Source organism: Sphaeramia orbicularis, chromosome 14 (genome assembly GCF_902148855.1).
Source record: "Sphaeramia orbicularis chromosome 14, fSphaOr1.1, whole genome shotgun sequence".
In the NCBI taxonomy this organism is placed as follows: Eukaryota; Metazoa; Chordata; class Actinopteri; order Kurtiformes; family Apogonidae; genus Sphaeramia; species Sphaeramia orbicularis.
Window position 1 is genome coordinate 26158800 of NC_043970.1, and position 20847 is coordinate 26179646.

The 20847-nt window shown below is 36.7% G+C and overlaps 1 protein-coding gene across 4 annotated transcripts in view; it reads right to left on the bottom strand.

The window, feature by feature from the left end:
• Positions 1 to 20847, bottom strand: part of LOC115433028 (glutamate receptor 3-like) — a 115575-nt gene that overhangs the window by 52973 nt on the left and 41755 nt on the right. For all 4 annotated transcript variants that reach the window (XR_003937296.1, XM_030154212.1, XM_030154211.1 and 1 more), the window contains exon 4: positions 8788 to 8975. Coding sequence is in view for 3 of the 4 variants with exons in the window: in XM_030154212.1 (XP_030010072.1) it covers positions 8788 to 8975 (188 nt within the window). In the remaining variant the exon portion in view is untranslated. The remainder of the gene's footprint in view (positions 1 to 8787; positions 8976 to 20847) is intronic.

A 20847-nucleotide genomic window follows, 5' to 3' on the forward strand; every position in this document is an offset into this window, starting at 1 on the left:
GACTGTCTTTGTTCTACTCTTGTCGTCTTGTTATTTATTAATCACTGGTCTACAAGTAAAATGTCTCCAGAGTAAAGGCAGTGAAACTTTACCAAGCTTGAGAAACTCATAGAGAAAAATTAGATCAAAAATGCCGGTTGGCTGTATTTTCCAAAACACAGTACTGGATCAAAATGTGAAATTCTGAGGGTTAATGACAAATATTTTACTCAAAAGAAATGTTTGTCTCAGAGCTACCAGATCTACTTCAAAACTATCTATAGACCTTTTTCACTACTTACGTATTTTTGACCGGAAATACACAATCGCCGCAGAATTCTACTTCTTCACCTATCAGGGCAACTATGGCGCAAGCGAAGAACAAGAGTTTTTGTAGCGTTCCAGGTTGCTCTTGTTATGCCCAAAAGTAGCCATATCTGTCATTTCATTCTTTTCCTGTGGACAGTGAGGTTAGGCGGAAATGGATTCAGGTGATCCAGCAGGATGAAGGACCAAAGTTTGTGATTAAAAAGGGTAGTATGTATGTCTGCAGCAGACATTTCACGTTGAAAGATTACGTGCTGGGAATCACTGTTTGTCGCCTGAAACCTGGGGGTGTTCCTAGCCTTTTCTCATGGAACAGCTTCATTTCTGCTCAGAAAAGTACATAAACACAAGCGTTACCTGGAAAAAAGGTTAACTGATGATGGCATTCGGCTAACATTACTGTCGCTGCATAGACAATTGTCCACTTGGACAACCCAAAACAGAACAAATTAATGCCGTATTGCTTCATTCAAAGCAGACTATAATGCTTTAGTAAGGTCAACTGTACATTAGACATAAATTATGTCTAAGTAAATATGTTAATAACTTGTTATTGTAGCCAGCAGTTCAGTAAAAGCCTGATCGCTCTCTACTTACCTTGATGTTGATTGACAAATTCCATGTGGAAAAATTTGTACCCTTTATTGATTTTGTTCTTTTGTTTACGGAATTTTCTTGAATGAACCTTGCAACATTGGCAAATGTAATATTTGACAAATCAGTCAGGCAGGTTGTGAACACTCTCTTATCCATTTTGTCTCACTGTGTTGATCCCTGGCAGGAAGTTCTTTTCCACACTGATTACATATTTCCGGCAAGCATGAAAAAGGTCAATTGTATAATAAACCAATTTAAATGAGTAATAACAATTTATCATATACATTGAAAATTAGGTAAACAGCACTTTTGTCATTTGTTTTCCAATTCATCTTTTTAAAGTATGTAAGATTTAGCACATTTAATCTCTGAGGCAGATCATTTCTAAACATAAAAAAAAGTAGACCAGTGTAATTTCTTTATAATGTTATATTTGATTCTAAACACTTGAATTATACAGTGCAGCACAACAATATTATATTAACCAAAGTTTTCAGCTGGAAGTACTATGATGTATTCTTAAGATGTACCCATAATCTGCATCTTTGTAGTATCATATATAGTTTTACCAATAAAAAAACTAAACTGTAATGTCCTAACTATCCTTGTTGTAGCTGTATACTTGCCAACTTCCCCACTTATGTACTTCTGAAGTTGTTTTTCATTCTGGGATCGTTTTAACTCAGACTTCTCTTGGGTTTCCTTTGGAGGTGCTGGCTACAAAGAACACTGTGCACACTTTGATTGTAAAAATCCTCCATAGTCAATCTTTTTCTCCTCTCAGCAGCCATGTTCTTACTTCTGTTTGTGGAGACATAAGCATAGATATTGCTCTTTTAGTTGTTTTGCTTTATTTACTATGCATTACAGTTCAACCTCAGGTATCACATATGTATCTTTGATGTTTTCTGTTTGCAGTGCGAGCTGAGTTTTTATACAGTAAAGTATGCTAAAGCATGGAAGAAACCTACTGAATGAAAATTCACAAAGAAGCCATTATGCCCTCAAGACAACCCTCCAAAAGTAAAAAATAAAATTAAAAACCCTCATGAATTCATGACCTCTTCTCCCTTTTTTTTTTTTCCCCATAATATCAACATGGTCCCTGCTTCTTTAAAACAACTTGCAGTTTTGTTTGTCTTTAGTCAGTGCATTATTCAGGCTATTGTTAAGTTGTTGTTTTTTTTAATCCACCTACCTAAGGTGCTGCCAAAGGATTTAAGATGCATGAAAACTGTCTATGGTTTTTCATCAAATGATTAATGATGCCTTAAGGAAGTTCTTTATAAACAGCAAGCTGTGTGCCTGCATGTAAGGAAACATACTTCACTGTTTTGTACTGCAAATGATATAATACAAGTGTCAATAGATGCTAAATCTGAACATGCTATAGTCAAAAGCTGCACTGAACTGCTCATTATGTGGTCCTGTTCAAATGATACATTACTTATCATCCACAAATGCATTTTTTTTCTTCAAATATATATCTATTCCAGACAACAGTTGCTAACAGTAAGAGGTAAAAGCTGCCCACTTAGTAAATGCTTAATTAGTGACATAGTTTTTTATTTAGCTGGGAGTGGGTCGATTCATCCTACGGGACTCACACTCAAAAGCGACTACTTTTATATTAATCCTTCAGCAATAATAAAATAATAGAACCACAAAATGTGAGGGGTTTGATCACTTCCTAATATTTTTGCTCCTTTTTTCTGTCATATGTCATATATATGTCATATGACTGTGGAAACATCTGTGACATGAGGACAGAGAATCAAACTGCAGTAAGGAAACATGACAGTTTTCCACTGCCTGTATCAGTTTGACTTGTCTTGATTCGGCACCGCTTGGCCCAAGAGTATTGTATTTCCACTGCAGCTATAGTACTCCTTCACCACATTTGGTTGTCATAGCAATTTTAGATGCAACTGCAGCTACAAGCAATGCAAGAGTGATGGATGATGAAAATTAAGTAGTTTGGACACAAATCTGTGGTTGATTAATTAAAACATAGCATATTCCCAAATTTGCGATCATATTTTCCCATATTTTCTTGGTGTTGACAATTCTAGATCAACTAAAATGTGATTTGTATGATTTTATTTCATGTTTACTATTGCTTTGGCTCATACTGGAACCTCAACCAAGGTGGTAGGAAAAATAGTATCTAGTGGTCTTTGTTTACACAGTGGAAACAGGACTAATTACTCTCCCACTATTTTGGTTATTAATTTAACCAAATAAATTACTTTTGATTGGTATTTTTTGTGTTGCCTTTCTTCTTGTTGCCACCCTTGAGCCATTTGGTAACATGGCATATGGTGCGGTACGAGGGAAAATTTCTAGGGAAACACCATGGTCTGTTTAAAAGGCCGGTAAGAAAACTTTACTATTTAATGTTGTTGGTATTTTAATTTACTTTATAAATACTTGTGTTATAATCATTTATTAATTTTATTGTATTAGACACAACTACCTGTGAAGTTGCAGATTACCATCAACTGAACACTTCCAACGCTCTCCTAAAGAAGATTCCAAAAACATAAAGACCCTCCATATTGTCTGTGTAGGTTCTCATTTGCCCTGGTCATCATTCTTCTTGGTAGTTCTTCTCAGTTCAAATGGAGCTAAACCAGTCCAGCTGAACAGAGAAGAACTACCAAGAAGACTCTCCATGTTCCAACCATCCATGCATAATCAGCTATTACCTCTGGTCCACACTCAAACATAGTACGTGATGACAATGTACGTCAACGCTTGATGCCACATGCTACACAATGGAAAACACACAAGTGGAAATCCATTTGTGAGTGACGGTAGAAACATGACAAATTTCATGAAGAGCAACATGTTCCCTCTGTTGATGTTCTGGCTCATTCTAAGGTAATGAAAACAGTTAATATTTTAGTGTGATTATGCATTAATGAAACAGAATTATGAATATTATAGTCCATTTCTGTGATTAGATCCTCCCAAATCTCCAAAATGTTACACATTGGACTTTACATTGTAGTGTTTTTGTAAAAAATAAAGAAAGAAAACTACAGCAATAAAGTATGAGATGAACAGACGGTGGGATTTTTGATAAAAATGTCAGAAAATAAGGCATATGAGGAAACTCTCTGGTCTTGTAAGGTGAAGGCTTGAACATAAAAGAAAACTACTTGCTAGACTGCTTTAGTGTTGGTTGTGAACATTAGGTCACAACATATTTAACAAGGAGTCAAAGGTCTTTAGCTGCACAGATTAAAACAGGAATCCGTTGAAGTTCAGCAATTTACCAGACAACCAGCATGATAAAAAGTTGTGTGAACTGGATAAAGAGAAGAATTAATCACATTTTCTTTGGTATTGCTCTTATTATAGTGAGTTCAGGATGTGTATATTTAATAAAACTTGTGCAATACGCAGAAATGTTTTGATGTTTTAAAGATTGGGGTGGTAGTTTCACTTAAACATTTATAAGTTGGCTGCCTTTGTTTCTGAAGCTTGAAGAAAACATCAAGAGGAAGTGTGTGTGTTTAAGATTATATGTAATTTATGTTCCTACTCTGGCTCTGGTTGTTTATTTTTCTATTAAGACCATCATGGCCTGTGTGTATGATAAACAAGAGACAATAACAGATCAAATCACAATCAATAGCTGGAAAATACTAAGCTATGTTTTATACACAAATATTTTTCCTAAACTGGACTCAAATTTGGAATAAATGTGTTATAAATAAATGTGATTTGCTTTTATTCCCCAAAATGCCCATTTTGACAGTTATGTGTTATGTGATTTAGCATCTGTAAAATTGTGAAAGTATCATCATCAAATCTAATTAAAATGTTTGATAATGCTCATTAAAACAAGTGCCTCTGCAAAATAAACAGTTCCGACAAACATAAGATGATGTCAGTTCATCCACAGTATCATCTAGGTTTGAGTGTCCTGGTGTGGAATTCCAGTGCACCTCTGGGTGTGGAGCCCATCTCCTGTTTCCCTCCACACTGCAGACAGTCATCTTTATACTATGAGGCTCAATTCCCACAAGCTCTCCACCTTTTTTCTTCTCTCCTCTCTGACAGTTTCTGTGTCTGTCCGCTGAGTGAGGAGGAAGCTGGAGGTAACTGGTCCTCTGGCAGTGATAACAAATCCACTTTGCTTCTATTATCGATGAGAAGCCTTAAAGGTGTTTATCTCTCCGTCTTTACTTTACTGAGGGGATGAGCAGACTGATACTTTTAAAGATGGTAGAAGAGCCTGTAGGGGAGCGAAAAGCCCAACAGCACATTTATCAGCAAATAAAGCCCTGTTACAAATGAAACTACCCTGATGACAACAGTAATTAGCACAAATTGAATGATAGATGTCTGCATGTAGCTGCAGAAGCAACATCAGCCTGAAAGCCGAGGAAAGAGAAGCGAGGAAACTGATATTGACGATTATAGGTTGTTTATGAAGTACAATTTGGACAGTTATAAAATTAATAAAAAGATATAGCTGTTGGTTGATGCCTGAGTGATCTCACTTGTATTTGCTCATTCCTGCCTTTGTGAGAGATCTTCCCTCAGGCTAGGAGGGTAGGCTATTTATAGCAGGCTCATTGTTGTTGCTGTTATGGGACAGTGTGTCCTACTTACACAGGGAGCTGATATTACATTAAAGCAAGTGTTGATGTCACAGCTCGTATAAGGAATCTGTCTCGGGAGATGCAGGCATGTCTTGCTACTCTCAAGCATCTGGGGAGACACTTGTCTGTCTGACAGATGCTGCAAGGCCACCACTCACATTAGACCGCCACAGTAAAGAGATTATGAACGGATTGGCCCGCCGTGACACTAAGTGACCGCCATTATCTGATTGGATAACTTGAATTTAATATGGAGGAGGGAATGTGAGAACATTTAGAAAACCCGCTGTATCCGTGTGAAGGGCACTGAAAAGCAAACTTCTTGTAATGAAAATGTTCTGTCACCAAAAATATTCCCCCTTGTCAGAGGAAATGAAGATGGATCCACACTAAAGGTCAGAGTAAAACTCATAAGGGCGGCAATAATGAAGCTCATTACGTAGAGGGCAGATGCCTTTACACACACATATCTCAACGAAGAACAGAAGGTTAAGATGTGCTCAGGATTAATGGTTCAAGTGCATGAATTAACACACACATTCAGCATTTGTGGATTTAATGTTTCCTTTTTGGTGTGCAGCACCTGTAGGAGACAAAACTACAGGAAAAAAAAAAACAAACAAAAAAAATAACACCATAAAATCTGATGAGTCACTGGCTTCAAAAACAACAATGTGTTCTGAATCTGTTTTTGAATTGTTCACACCTGAGGATACTCACTGAAAGGTCCGGTGTGTAAGAAGAACCTCAGAGTGAGCCGTTTTTATCTACAGAGGGAGCAAGTTACTGCTCAGAGTCAATGGACTTCCTCTTCTCCTTTTTTTGTTTTATAGTGGGCGGCATCTAATGTTAAGGTACATTAGCATCACATACTCTGCTTATAGGTAACAAAAATGTTGGAAAAGCAGCATTTCTTGGATACAAAAAAAGTGTTTTGTTTGAGATGCTCTTTGGATTGGGGCATGCAGTACTGTGCAAAACTTTAGTTGGTTTAGTAAAGTTCAATGACCACACATGTATGTATTTCTCTGTCTCCATATTAAAGCAACGTAGGAATTTCATCACAATTTTTTTTTTCAAATGTGTCAAACCCCAGTGATAGCCGAATTATCACTAATCCATTAGTCTTTCCGTGCTTACACACCTGAATCACTTCCCTCATGGTGAACAACTTCAACGATGACTCCATCATAAACACAGTCTGCTTGTTTACATAACAAACCGAAACGTCACTGGGGCCTTTTTGGAAATTTTGTCACGAAGTGCATTGTGTGAATGGGAATTCCATGCAGCAGCAATTTGGCTGTCTCTTGGTGTTTGCTGAACCTATGTCACCTTTACCTCCATCCTCCAACTATACTCATTTTTTAAAACAACCCTGGTGGATTGTATAATTTTATGTTGTAGCAATCTGGCTTGTTTTCTTGCAGAATCTGTGAGAACCCACTTTCACTTCCCACAATGCACTTCGCATACAGATATGAACATCCAACCCAAAGAAAAACAAACTTAACTTTCAGAGTGAGTAGCTCAGCTCTACATAATTAAAAATATTTCAGACACTTGCTCTTATGCTTGTTGGCTGTGACTATTTCCTGCAGTTGAAACTAGCAGTATTCACCATCATGTCTGGGATGAAGGGTCCTCTGTATCTGGTTTGTGTTTCAGAAATATCTTGATGAAATCACGCTCATCACTTTCATCACTTGAACTGGGTGCAAAAACTCTAAATTTTGCAGGATTTGCACAAATGAAACCCAGGATGTCAGTTTTAGAGATGAGCTTTGAGGAGAATATGAGACCACAAATGAGTTCGATCATCTGGGGTCTTGTGAATATTCCAGCTTTCAGCTTTGCATCATTTGGACTGCACCAGGTTTGTCTTTCAGGCATTAAAATCCATCTGAATTTAGAATGTTTAGAATTTATAGAACTAAAACACTGATGTGATATGCTGTGAATGGCTTTATATTGACTTGTGTATAACTCAAATTCGTGACAGGCTGGAGAAATTCTGATTTCAGATTTGGAATCTCCGTATGTAGTTTAGGTAAAATTTAGGTAAAATCAGGTATTTTTCTCCCAGTAGTAAAGTCATTATTCTCTCCATTTAATTCTGGTGAAGTCATATCTAGTTGTTCAATAATAGTGTTGTATGGCGTGTTATTTCTGTATCTCAGACTGCTGCAGTGTAATACACGGCTCCCACAATAATGCCAGTCAGTCATTATTATGAAATCATCTCCTTCAGCATCATCAGCTCCTGTAAAGGGAAAGTCCTGCATCGACCTATGGGGGTTTATTTCACAGTGATGCCCAGGTTGCTGTACACTACCACTTACAAAAAATTATTCCTGTGAGAAATACTTTTACTTATGTTATATATTGAAATCAAAAAGAAGTTTAATCTGACTGTACTGGTGTTACTTTTTCAGAAAAAACAAGATGTTTGTGCTCTTCAGGAAAGGAGACGTGTCAGATTTTACATCAAAAGAGTAGCATACTCTCAGAAAGGCAGTTAATGTTTCAAACAGTATGATGGCAGATACGTATGTGTATATGTAAATGTATGTATCCATTTCCTATTTTTAATTTAAGCATCTGTTCAGCAACATTTGTCTTGATAAGATGTACAGTCTGAAAATCATTTGCAAGGAAAATGTGATCTCATGTGCATCTTAGTTTGTAATCCTCCAAACGAACATTAATCATCTTCCGAGAAAGTCCATAAATTACTTGTTAACCCCCGCTGAATACATTTTTGACGATAAAGTATTCTCTGAAGTGTAGTCACAGTGAGCTGCATGCATTAGCAAACACATCTGAATTGAGACTCAAGTGGGAAAACTGTAGCCGATGATCACCTAGGAAACAAGGATGAGGAGGCTGTTTAATTCCTCTGTGTGAATCAAACCCCGGTGACCTCAAACAACATGCACACGAAAAACAACAAATACTGAGACATAATTGAATGCACCAGTCTTGACTCCTTTAACATCATCTTCTAAATGAGAATATTGAGATCTGAGGTGAACATAATGCACTCGAAGCACTCAGGTTAATAAAGGAAAAGAGAAAAAAAGAAAAAATTCAAAGCCAGATGTGAGGAATAAGAAACATGCTTTGTTCTATTAGAAACAAAGGGAACCTGATACAATAAAAGGTTGAATTAAAGTAACAGGGAAAAGAGGAAAGTTTTCTTTATCGTGTGTGATTTCTATCTAAAAGAAAAAAGCAGGTTGAAGTAGTAGGAGTTTTCGCCTAGTACCTGCTCCAATATCGAGTTGATTCTGTCGACTTCACAGTCGATGAGAAATCGTTTCTCCTGCCGGCGGTCCATCTCCTCGATGATACGTCTGTACTCTGTGGGGTCCACAATGTTCCCCACTGAGCGAGCTGTCACCTGCCAGTTATTGGCTACAGCTGACTCCATGATGGCCTGGAGGATTGCAAAACCTGAAGCAGCAGAGGGAGAAGAGCTCAGTCAATGTTGTGCTGTGAATCCAAACTGCTGCACAGAAGAGCTTAAAGAGGTATTGGCTTTTGGTCAAACACATTTAATGTGTGGAAAGCTGTCATCTGCAGTGATTCAATCTGAAAAAGCTTTCATTTCAACAAGTAGAGATTTAAACATTTAGCTAAAATGTTTATCCAGGCAGTAAATGCCCTTGTAAGAATTACATGCAGACATAATATGGTGCAGTGTATCATTTGTCCAAAATAAACAGAGGGAGACAAACACCGTTAACAACAAGTAAACAACTGGTGGCCATTGTAGCTTGAATGCACATTCACAGAAGAGACTGTGTTGAAAATAATAATTATAAACCTGAATGCTAGCAGGTGTGATTTTAAAACTCACCCTAAAGGCCTGTGGTGATGGACTTTCAGACCTTAACTGTGGATAGACCTGCATGTATCTAATCTGTTCATTCTGTGGATTCATGGATTCATTCATGGAGATTCGATTAATATGTAAGTCTGGGCAATATATTGAATTAATTTGATTAACAATAATACTGGATTAGATTTATACAGCGCTTTCCTATGAATGCATACCCAAAGCGTGTACATTGGATCCATTATTCATTCAAGCACACATTCCCACTCTGGTGGTAGTAAACTACATACGTATCCACAGCTGCCCTGGGGCAGACTGACGGAAGTGTGGCTGCCAATTTGCACCTACAACCTCTTCGACCACCACCGAACATTCATATGCATTCAAACACCAGAGTGAGTAGCAGCACTGGAGGCAAGGAGGGTGAAATGTCTTGCCCAACACAACAGCACATGACTAGGACAGAGCAGGATTCAAACCACCAACCCTTCATTTATTGGAGGACCCGCTCTACCTCCTGAGCCAACGCACCCCCCCCCCCCCCGGATTAATTAAGGCTTTGTTTTCTGGCTCAACAAAAATTCTAAATGCAACCCATTTGCTTAATGTAATTTATTACTTGTGAATGTGTTTCTTCAGTGATACATGTCATATAGTTTTAGTAGAAAAAGTGTTTGTTTCAATCATGCTTTGCTCTCAGTTCATGTAACCAGAAATTAATCAATCAAAACAGTAAATCACTGAAAAAATATCAAGATTTAGTTATATTATTTTTTGACCATATCACCAACCTCTAGCACTACATCTGTTTTATGCATGTATTGTTGGCATTTAATATTTATATTGCTTTCAAGTCCAGATGTATTTATTTCATTTTTTAATTTTAGTTTTGCTTTTAGTTTCTGTTTTTACAAGATGACATTTTACAAAGCACTGGCATCAGCAGAACTTCATTCTATTAAAGCCCCATAGCTGATGCTACGCTTCTCTACATCAGTCACACCTATATTTTTTTTAGTAATACCTTTTTTTTTTAAAGGTTAGTTTAATGTTCAGTTCTAGATTTATCAAATGTTTGATGTTCAGCTGAACAGTTATCCTGTCTCCAGCAAGTATTTTTTTTCTGGGTGGGGTGATATCAGCTGATTGATCTATTATCTGCTTTGTCCTGCTCCAAAATATTGTTATCATATTGGCCTTTACAAATTCACTATCAGTCTGTTTGGAGCTACTGTAGGAACACCCACAGATGATATAGATATATGGTTCATTCTCAGGTTATGAGGAAAAAAACAGACTGGTTTGTATTTTCAGGTGAATAAACAGTTATGAAATCATAATTATAAATATGAATATGAATATGATACCCTCTTTTTGCTGATTTGATCCTCCTGAATCCTACAAAATCCTGCACACTTGATCTTTAAGCAGCAAATATTGACTAAAATCAAGAGGTAGAAGAAAATCAGACATGAAAAAGATTGAACAGACTCCTGATAAAGTACTTTTAGAGCTAAGATAAAAGCTCTTGATGGAAATGAGCTTGATACTCTCACAGTTAATAAATTTGCAGTGTGTACTTTGTATGCAGGGCTGTGGTCATGCTTCTACTTTAAAGTTCACATCAGAGAACCTCAGACAGTGGGATGTAAGACAAACTTAACAGATAAATCAGTCACATCAAACTGAGAGGGAATACAGAGACACTGATCTGTAGAAAGGTGATGCTGATAGAAACATAGCTAAGCATTAATTATGACAAAGGGTTCAGTGCTAATTCAGCAGTGTGTCACTTGGGTCACTCAGTCATCTCTGAGGGATGAAATAAATTAAATTTAAGGACATATACAGATAAAAGTTACAGCAGTTGGTCATGGAGCACATACAATACCAAAAGCAGAGAATCGGACTGCTAAAGAAGCAGTTTGCACAGCTCATTTGTCATAACTCAATGGTGTGTTTACTTCGCAGAGCTCACTGTGCGACAGGATGAATCAGTAGACGAGGCGTATGAAAGGAAGAAGCTGAGCTCAGAGTAACCTGGCCGGAAAAGCCACAACACAACCCAAGCAAGTTGGAAAGATACAGTGACAATTTATTGAGGGAAGGTTAAAGACTTACAGTCAGCAGTCCCACAAGACCACAAATACAGTCTCTACATCAGCTGGAAAAAGGACATCAAGGAAAAGAGGAAGATATGTGTTTTTTAGGGTGAAGTCACCTGCCTTTTAAATCAAACTCTAGATCATTTGTTCGGAAAGTTCACCACATTTAGGGAGGTGGGAATGTTCAGTCGCACTCTGATGCGGATTAAAGAAGCAAACTCAGGTCCACCTAACAACATAGGTGTCAGCCCTCCATAAGTGAACCAAATGCAGGAAGAAAACTACAACGCAAGGCATTGTGGGTAAACACGTGGCAGAAACAGAAGTTGCCCTGCTTTAACCAATAGATAAGAGAGTTATTAGCTGTGAAAATGACCTCAGTTGAATAGATACCAAATTACAAGTAATTATTTGTAATCAATCAGGCGTTTTCAGTCTTCTTTACAAATTCTCTATCTTACTGCTCATACACGATGTTTTTCCAACTCAATGCAAGGCGCAGTGCAAGAAATACAGTATCATGCGAAACAAGGTCACCTCTATTCATGAAGGAGAATCAAAATGTGAATCCCCACACCCTAACTCCATTTTGCAACTAATGTTACAACTTCTACTTTACCTTCATATGTTTTTTTTTTATTATTATTACAGTATTTGTCATTTCCCGATAAAGAACAACCATGATTATCAGGCATGAAAAAGAAGACTACTCAACCGGAATGTGTCTATTTTATTGGGCAGCTCGAGCTTGATTCCATACCTAATTTCAACCTTGATTTTTGCACAACCTGCCGAGCCCATTTTGCTTGATTGATCCTTTTCAAACAACCTGTTCACCAGAGCCCCTGTCTGCGCTGTTCCAACCAAACCACTGATAAGCAATGTTTCTGTGAGCCAAACTCATAAATGGATAATTTTAGTTATAGTCAAATAAATGGTGATGTTGCAGTTGGATGAGTATCTTTTGTTTGTCTGTTAAATACTACATGTTGCTCTTCATCTGGATATGAACAATATTAAAATAAAAGTCTGTATTTAAGTGAAATTGGAAAGACAAATGGGCACAACACTAGTCCTGTAAAAATGAAAAAAGGTTTATTTCTCCTTATTTCTCCACTGAAATGAGTGAAAGACTTGAATTTTTACAGGTGACACTTATGATGCATACATTATAAATGATAAATGTTACTAATTTCCTGCCTTCCTGGTTTACTAATTGTTCCATTTTGTATGATGCCCTGTGTATGTATTCACATAAATATTCAGTGTTTTTCCTTCAGGTTTCTGTATTATTTTATCCATCTTTTTGAAGATAAGAAAATTGCACATCCTAATTTCCTGCAATCTTGTATAAACTGAAAAATTTAAATGACTTGTTTTGTTCCTACTGGCAGCCCAAATCCTAATAATCTATAAAATACTACGGATGCCAGCAAATAACCTCATTTTAAAAGCAGAAAACGAAATGCTTGGCAAAACTGCTGAAAAATTTGTGATTTAATGTGGGTGTGCTGTGTAGTTGTGCTATAAAAGGGAAGTAAAAACAGGGTGTGTGATATGTGAGATTGTTCCTGGAAGCCTGCTGAGCTGTTTGAAGGTTTCATGGAACAGATTCAACAAAACATCTGCTTTACAGAGGACAAACACAATATCGTACAATGTGTCCATATAAAGTGTTCCTCGATCATCCAGTGCTAATGCTTTTCGGGATCTAAAAGGTGCTTTGACAGACAGGAACATTTTAAATAACAATTTTCTTTAGAAATATGTACATAAAGTGATGCACTGAATTAATATGATTAGATAAACAGACAAAAAAGAAATTGCATTACAAGAATTTTGCAGGTCACAGGTTTAGGATCACTGTGTTTGGTTAATTGATCTAGTGTGATAGGAATTAGGCCACAGCCACAGGCCTGAGGCTGTGATGTCTGTTTAAGTGATCAATCTCATGTCAGTCTGTGCTGAAAGCCACACAATGAATAAGTATTTCTTTTAGCTCAGTTTGACCATTTTTTCAAAGTGAAAAACTATAATTTAATTGAACTGAAGAAGTGGGATGAGATTTATAGATGAATGGGCTGAGTTCAAAGACTTCTTTATCTTTGGAATTCTTATATTTTAATATACGTACGCTTGAAATAAAAAAGTGTTGAGGCCATAAGTATAATGTAGGGATTTAAAGGTAACATCTAATAAAGCAGAAAAATTATAAATGCTAACAAAACAGCAAATTGAGTGACTCCCACATCAGATAATGACAGAGTGTGAGATGGATATACGCATCATAAATTTGCATATTTCTATTATCTAAAGAACGGCGCACAGAATATGATGGTGCTGAAATGTATGGCAGCAGTAGTACCTCATTATATGCTGTGCCAGATTCTAACTAATGGTGAAATCCTTTTTTCTTTACTGTTTTCCACGGAGCCAACACACTACAGCTGACTGGATTAAATGAGCAGAAGCAGTGTTACACGCTGTGCTACCCTTTTCTCTGCATGCCAGGATGAAACTGCTGATTCCATAAAATAATGGATATTATTCCTGTTACTGAATAAGCCAGTGAAAAATGTGTTTATGTAAATATAACTCAGCCTCTCAACTGGATGCAATCTTACACTGACTGGATGAAAGGAGCTCAAAACCTTTTGCAGCACAGAATACACTGCATTTTCTATTATGACTACTTAAGCTGTTATATACAGTAGCCTCCCATTTACATAATCTTGAAGGATATCATTTTGAAGAATATCATTTTTTTTATTAACACTTGAGTTTGGGCAGAGAATTGTGTTTTTTTAAGTTTATGTAATAAAACAAAAACTATAATATACCCCTAAAATACGTTTGTTTGTTTGTTGTAATGTATAATATTTGTTGTAGCTAAAACAGCTGCTGATGTTAAATCCATTTTTGCACTGTGTTGGGCAGTAAACATATAATTGAACATTTCGTATCACAACTAAAATATTTATTTTATACTAGCTATGGATCTCATAGCAACTAAAGCATGTATACTCAAAAAGGATATGCACATTGTCATGAGCTCAAAATAAAGAGTCGCCATCTGGATCTAACTAAGAAACATTGTTCAGATCCTTCCATTGGATAATTATGGCAGTGATTAATATATTTGGGCTACAAAATGTTCTTTAAATTACATAGTAAATAGCTTTTCATTTCTTAAAAAAACATCAGTTATAGAGAATAAAGATTGAATTGTTTCAATGGAAAAAGATCATGTGGTCTGATGAGTCCAGACTGACCCTGTTCTAGAGTGATGGGTGTATCATGGTGAGCAGAAGGGTGGATGAAGTGATTACCCATCATGCCTAGTGCCTACAGTATAAGCCTGTGGGGGCAGTGTTCTGATCTAGGGTGGCTTCAGTTGGTCAGTTCTAGGTTCAGTAATATTATGAGATCAGCTAACAACCTGAATATACTGAATGACTGGGTTTGAACATAAATGTTTTTGTTTGTCCCTGATGCTACAGGCATGTTTCTAAGATGACAACACCAGGATTCATCAGGATCCAATTGTGAAAGAGTGGTTCAAGGAGCATGAGACATCATTTTCACACATGGATTGGTCACCACAGAGACCAAACCTGAACCCTGCTGAGAATCTATGGGATGTGATGGAGAAGACTTTACACAGCAGTCTGACTCTGCCATCATCAATATAAGACCTTGGTGGAAAATTAAACAAATGTTGTGACATTTATTGTGACAATGCATAACTACTGGGTCACATAAATGATTCCATGACAAAGACATCCTGTAATCCAAGCTAAACATACTCTGACAAAATATTGCGTGTGTGACTTTTGTTCAAATTCTAGACCTTGAACATGGTTTAAAAGGACTCAATGGGAGGTGGGTAAAACTGCAGATGCCATAAAAAACTGTGTCACTGATTTAAAGCATAGCACAGTCCTTTAGGGGTGACAAGAAGGGCTCTTAGAATTATTTTAGCAATAAATAAATATGTTTTAATATAAAAAGCTGACTCTCAAGTGCCGGGCAGTGACCTTTACTTCTGAATAATGTGGACCATTTAATCAGTAATGAAAAAAACAACCATCTGTTCTCAACTACCCCAACCACTCACCAGCCACTGCTACTAATCGACATATGAGCTGACACGTTCCCAATAGGGCTCTTAAGTATTCAGAGCACACCAACTCAGCTGTCCCCCTGCGTTCCCCCGCTGGTGACCTTCACAGTGAAGTGCTCAGCAGACAGCAGTCTGATCAGGTATGGCCTTTAAAGACAAGTGGCTCTCACTGGGCGCCACCACATTAGCCACTCAGGAGTCTGAAGAGGCAGAGATGTGCTTCTACATCCATGACACTCAGAGAGGTTAAGAAATGTAAAAGTGGTGTAAATGTGTCCGTCTTGTCTCAGTGAAATGCGATGACTGATAACTCTGTCATTGGCTCGGTTTTATCAGGTCAAACAGGCACAAACACGTCTTTCATCTTCTTATCAAAACAAGAAACAGTACTGTATCTGTCTGCCGGCACAGGGGAAATGCTGAGTGTCAGCTCTCCTCCCAGTGCTGTGACACACAGAACAGAACTGTGTAAGCTGGGATATTCATGACATTTTCAAACGTGTTAGTAGCTGTTTAAGAAAAAGGATTTGGGAGGATTTACAAATGATTCCCTTGAGAGTGTTATTTTCGTTGCCTTTCTGACACTTAACTAAGCTGGATATTTTGGATTTAGATGTTTGTATGACTCCAGTGATGTTAAACTATTGCGATGGTGCTCAGAGTTACAGATTTATGGATAGAAAAGTTAAGTCTTAAATTAAAGGAAGTTAGCTTAATGTGACTTCTGTGTACTCTAATGTGACCTGTGAACGTCAAAGGACGGTTAAAGTCTCGCTGTGAATACTAACAGTGTAGTCTGGCGCAATTTATCAGTCGGGACACAAACAGCAAAGTCTTTTGGTCTGAGAGTTTTGGTTGACTTTGTAAACAGATGGTACATTTTACAGCAGCCAGCAGGCAGGACAACCATCAAGGGCATTTTAGAGAGTCAATTATTCAGCAGAGCACTGAAAAGTAATACATATTAAAAATCAGGAACATGGCTATATATAGAATTTATACTATTTCATCTCTCACATCAGTAGAAGGTATTACAGTAATGACCTGAAATCCTGTCAAGGGTAGCAAGAAGTCATGTTGTGCAAGGATGAAACACTTCAGCTTTAATGCATGACCTTATGTCAGTAAAGACGTTCAGAGTCAAAGATGAGGAAATAATCACTAAAATATCATATTTCTATTTTAAAAATCAACTCATGAACATTATTGTTATCACAGCTCAAATCATTAGATATGAAGGCATCATAGAGTAACAAATATGACCAATTCACTACCATTATTATGGCTTTTCAGTTACATTTATTAAGTGCATAGACACAAAATAAAAGCAGATAGATGTATAAAAGGCTCAAATCATTTCTGTGTCTGTGTCATTAGAAAGTCTGTTTTCTACTTACTAAGAATGAAAAAAAAAATAGTGCAATACTTAAATTATTTCACATCTCAAAATCAGAGTGCTGTAATGCTAAAATGTATTGCAGGATTTGATAAAGAGCAATGAAGGCACACGTATAAACACAAACAGACGGTCATTAAAGCTGCAGTGCTTTTTAGTATCCCTGGGCAAATATTCCATTATGACCTATCATCATATTGTAAATCATTTCATTCCTTCCTTGTGTTTCACCCAGGTTTTGTCTGATCACAGGTGTTTTCAGACAGGTAGGAGGGTTATATACATGACTGACAGATGTAATTACCAATCACTGATCAGATTCTGAGTCTCACTATGCTTGGAAAAGAGGCTTTACTTTTCTATAACAATATGAAACAACTTGAGTTTATCTGTCATTATATTTAGTCTTTTGCTCGGACTAAGAGGAGACAGCTGCAAAAGGAAGGTGTGTTTTTGCAAATTCTACTGCTTCAACCCTTAAAGACCAAGAACTATTTTTGTGGTGAATTCTAAATGAATTTTTCTTATTTATTTATCACCATTTTTTATGTTAGCCTCTGCATTTTTCAATGAAAAACGAATGGATTGGTTTTACTGATCATGTAGTTGTTCATAAAAGCCCAGTTAATAAAAAAGCTACTATGTAAGAAAAGTGAAAACTTAAGAAAAAGTTATTTTTTTGAACAAAATATATCATTAACTGAATATAAAACCAAGCATGTGTAACACTGTCAAACTACATCTGCGTTACTAGTGAACTGCAGCAACGGTGTTTTCACATTCGCTGTGGAGCCTCTGAACATCTAAACTGAATTTTACCTGAATTATTTACACATATTGATAGGATTACTGGTTCAAAACTTACTACATGTTTGAGGTCAGTAGATGCTTTTTTGTCACCAGTGGCTGTTTAGGCTTTTAGTAAATGCAGCATCTGCTTCTCTACACTTCAAACTGTTCCAGGACTGGTCAGTTTTGATGGCTACACCTGTGTAATTTATGAATTAAAAGAACTAAAAAGAAGGTTTGAGTCAAATAAATTAACTTCAAATTTAAATAAAACTAAATTTATTATTTTTACAAATCATGCTGTTAATGTGGACAGAAATCTAAGTATAAACAATACAGAGATTGAAAGGGTAAATGAAATTAAATTCCTTGGAATAACTATACGCAAGAAGTTAAGTTGGAAGACACTATAAACCACATTAAGGTTAAAATATCAAAATCATTCGGAATTATTTCTAAAGAATAAAGAATTCTTGAACCCATCTATCTCCTGTATAACTCTCTAGTTCTCCCTTATATGACATACTGCATCGAGGTGTGGGAGAATATTCACAAAACTACAAACCCAATTCCCATTATTCAGAAAAGGGCAATACGAATGATAAATAAAGTGTCTTATAGAGAACACACAAATTGGTTATCTTATCAAGTTAAAAGCTTTAAAGTTTAGTCACTTAATCCACTTTAAAACAGCACAATTTATGTTCAAAATACAAAATAATCAGTTGCCTGTTCATATGCAGAGCTTGTTTAAAATGTGGGAAAGTGTTCATAATTTCAGAGGAATTCATCCGTTCAAAAAACCTTATGTTAGAACAAATATGCTGCAGTTTTGTCTTTCTGTTGTTGGAGTAAATGTTTGGAACAAGTTAAATCCTGAGTTAAAAGACTGTACAACATTGTTTATGTTTAAAACTATATTTAAAAGAAATATCATGAAAATATATGAAGAATGTGAATGTTAATTTTTCCACTACTCAAACTATTAAATTGTTTTGTTTTTTGTTGTTGCTATTGTCACTGAGTAAAAGGCATTGGTAGCTATTTTATTTCATTTTGTTTGGTCATCTGAATAAGGGGGTAGGCAGAATAAGCTTAGGCTTCAGCCAACTCCTTTTCAGACTCTTTCGTCTTTCAAACATTGTGTCTTGTACAAATGTATAATGCTTGAAATGTCTGAATAAACACAATTAAACTAAAACTGAACTGAAACTAATTTCAGTTTAAGTTTATGCTAAACATCTTTCACTGTCATGTAAAATTGTTGATACTCTGTTATTTATCAGAAGGTGAATAATAGTGTCTCCAGCTGCTAAAAACCCCACACAATATGCTCCAAATTTAAAATTGTAATATACCCATATTTCAGCTCATGCAGTAATCTCACATAATAATCAAAATGCAAATCCAAAACTATTTTTGAATCTATTTAATCGTGACTCATCTCTTACTCAAATACTCCAAAAGGTCACATTGCAAATAACACTTGAAGTTGTCATTCCAAAATAATAACATTTCTACATTTGTGCATACATACAGGGTGAGGAAGCAAAATTTACAATATTATGAGGCAGGGATTGAAAGACAGTGTATGACCAATTAGTTTATTGAAAGTCATGAGAATTTATTTGCCACAAGAAAATTTACATAATAGAAAATGTTTTTATTCTGTGTGTCCTCCTTCTTTCTCAATAACTGCCTTCACACGCTTCCTGAAACTTGCGCAAGTGTTCCTCAAATATTCGGGTGACAACTTCTCCCATTCTTCTTTAATATTATCTTCCAGACTTTCTTGTAATAGTTTTGCTCATAGACATTCTCTTCTTTACATTATAAACAGTCTTTATGGACACTCCAACTATTTTTGAAATCTCCTTTGGTGTGACGAGTGTATTCAGCAAATCACACACTCTTTGACGTTTGCCTTCCTGATTACTCATATGGGCAAAAGTTTCTGAAAAGGTATGGATAATAGTGTTAGGTATGATTATGACGTCAATATATGTTTGGTTTCAAAACAATTGACGTAGTGCCTGCTGAGAAAAAACAACTAAATGTTCATTGTAAATTTTGCTTCCCCACCCTGTATACGGCACATAAATGTGAAACATGTTTGCTTGTAGGTTTGTCCATGGAATGAGCCCAGAGAAAAGCCTGAATATGACGAAACAAAGCACCACAAAGCAGAGTTGGACTGCATGTGGGATTCTTTGGAATATATATGAGCTTAGTAGCCCACACAGCACCGCCCAGCAGATCAGTACTGTATGCATCCTTCTGATACAGTTTTCTCTGCAGCTTAGGGGATTGTTTTATAAAACATAGCACTATTGGCTATTGGGTTGAACTGTAAAAATACCACAATAACTGTTGGTTACTCAGAGTCATGTACAGACAACTCACTATTGTATTAAAATAATAGAAGCTGCAAAAGACATTCCTACTTCTAAACCATTTCTCATCAAATACTTTACCTGCACTTTGATAAAAATGTTGAATAATAAATTACAAAGAGATTTATTTCCTGTGTGATAGACTGAGCTGGTGGACAGAGCCATGGTGAGGATTCGCTGGCACCTGGCCGGGTGTTTCTTTTTGTCTGTCTTGGGCAGCGGCTCACATGACGCCTGAGTGTGGTGTGCAGTCTAAACTGTGACTCAGTCATCCCTCCCCCTCTCTGGAGAAGGTGACCTCTTTAAAATTCCTTTGCAGCCATCTGAATTTCATTGTTATGAAGAGGTGCCCAAAGCTGAGCACCACACCAAAGGCAACTTAGACAAAGCAACTGAACCTACTTCAGAGAAATCTCCTAAAATCTTAGGGCTTATTTGTGGTGCCACAAAGGAGACGGTTTTCAGTGGGCAGTGCTTACAGAGCCAGTGAAATAAAAAGGATTAAAGCTGCCAAATGACAGTAAAAGGACACTTTTGAACACAATTAGCCTAACAACGCCCACTCCCTATGCAGATAACAGCTCCTTGTTCCGAATTAGTTGAACTGCAAAGAGCCCTGCACCCCCACACCACCCACTCCTGCCAAATCCCCGATCAGAGCTAATCAAACCGATTATTTCT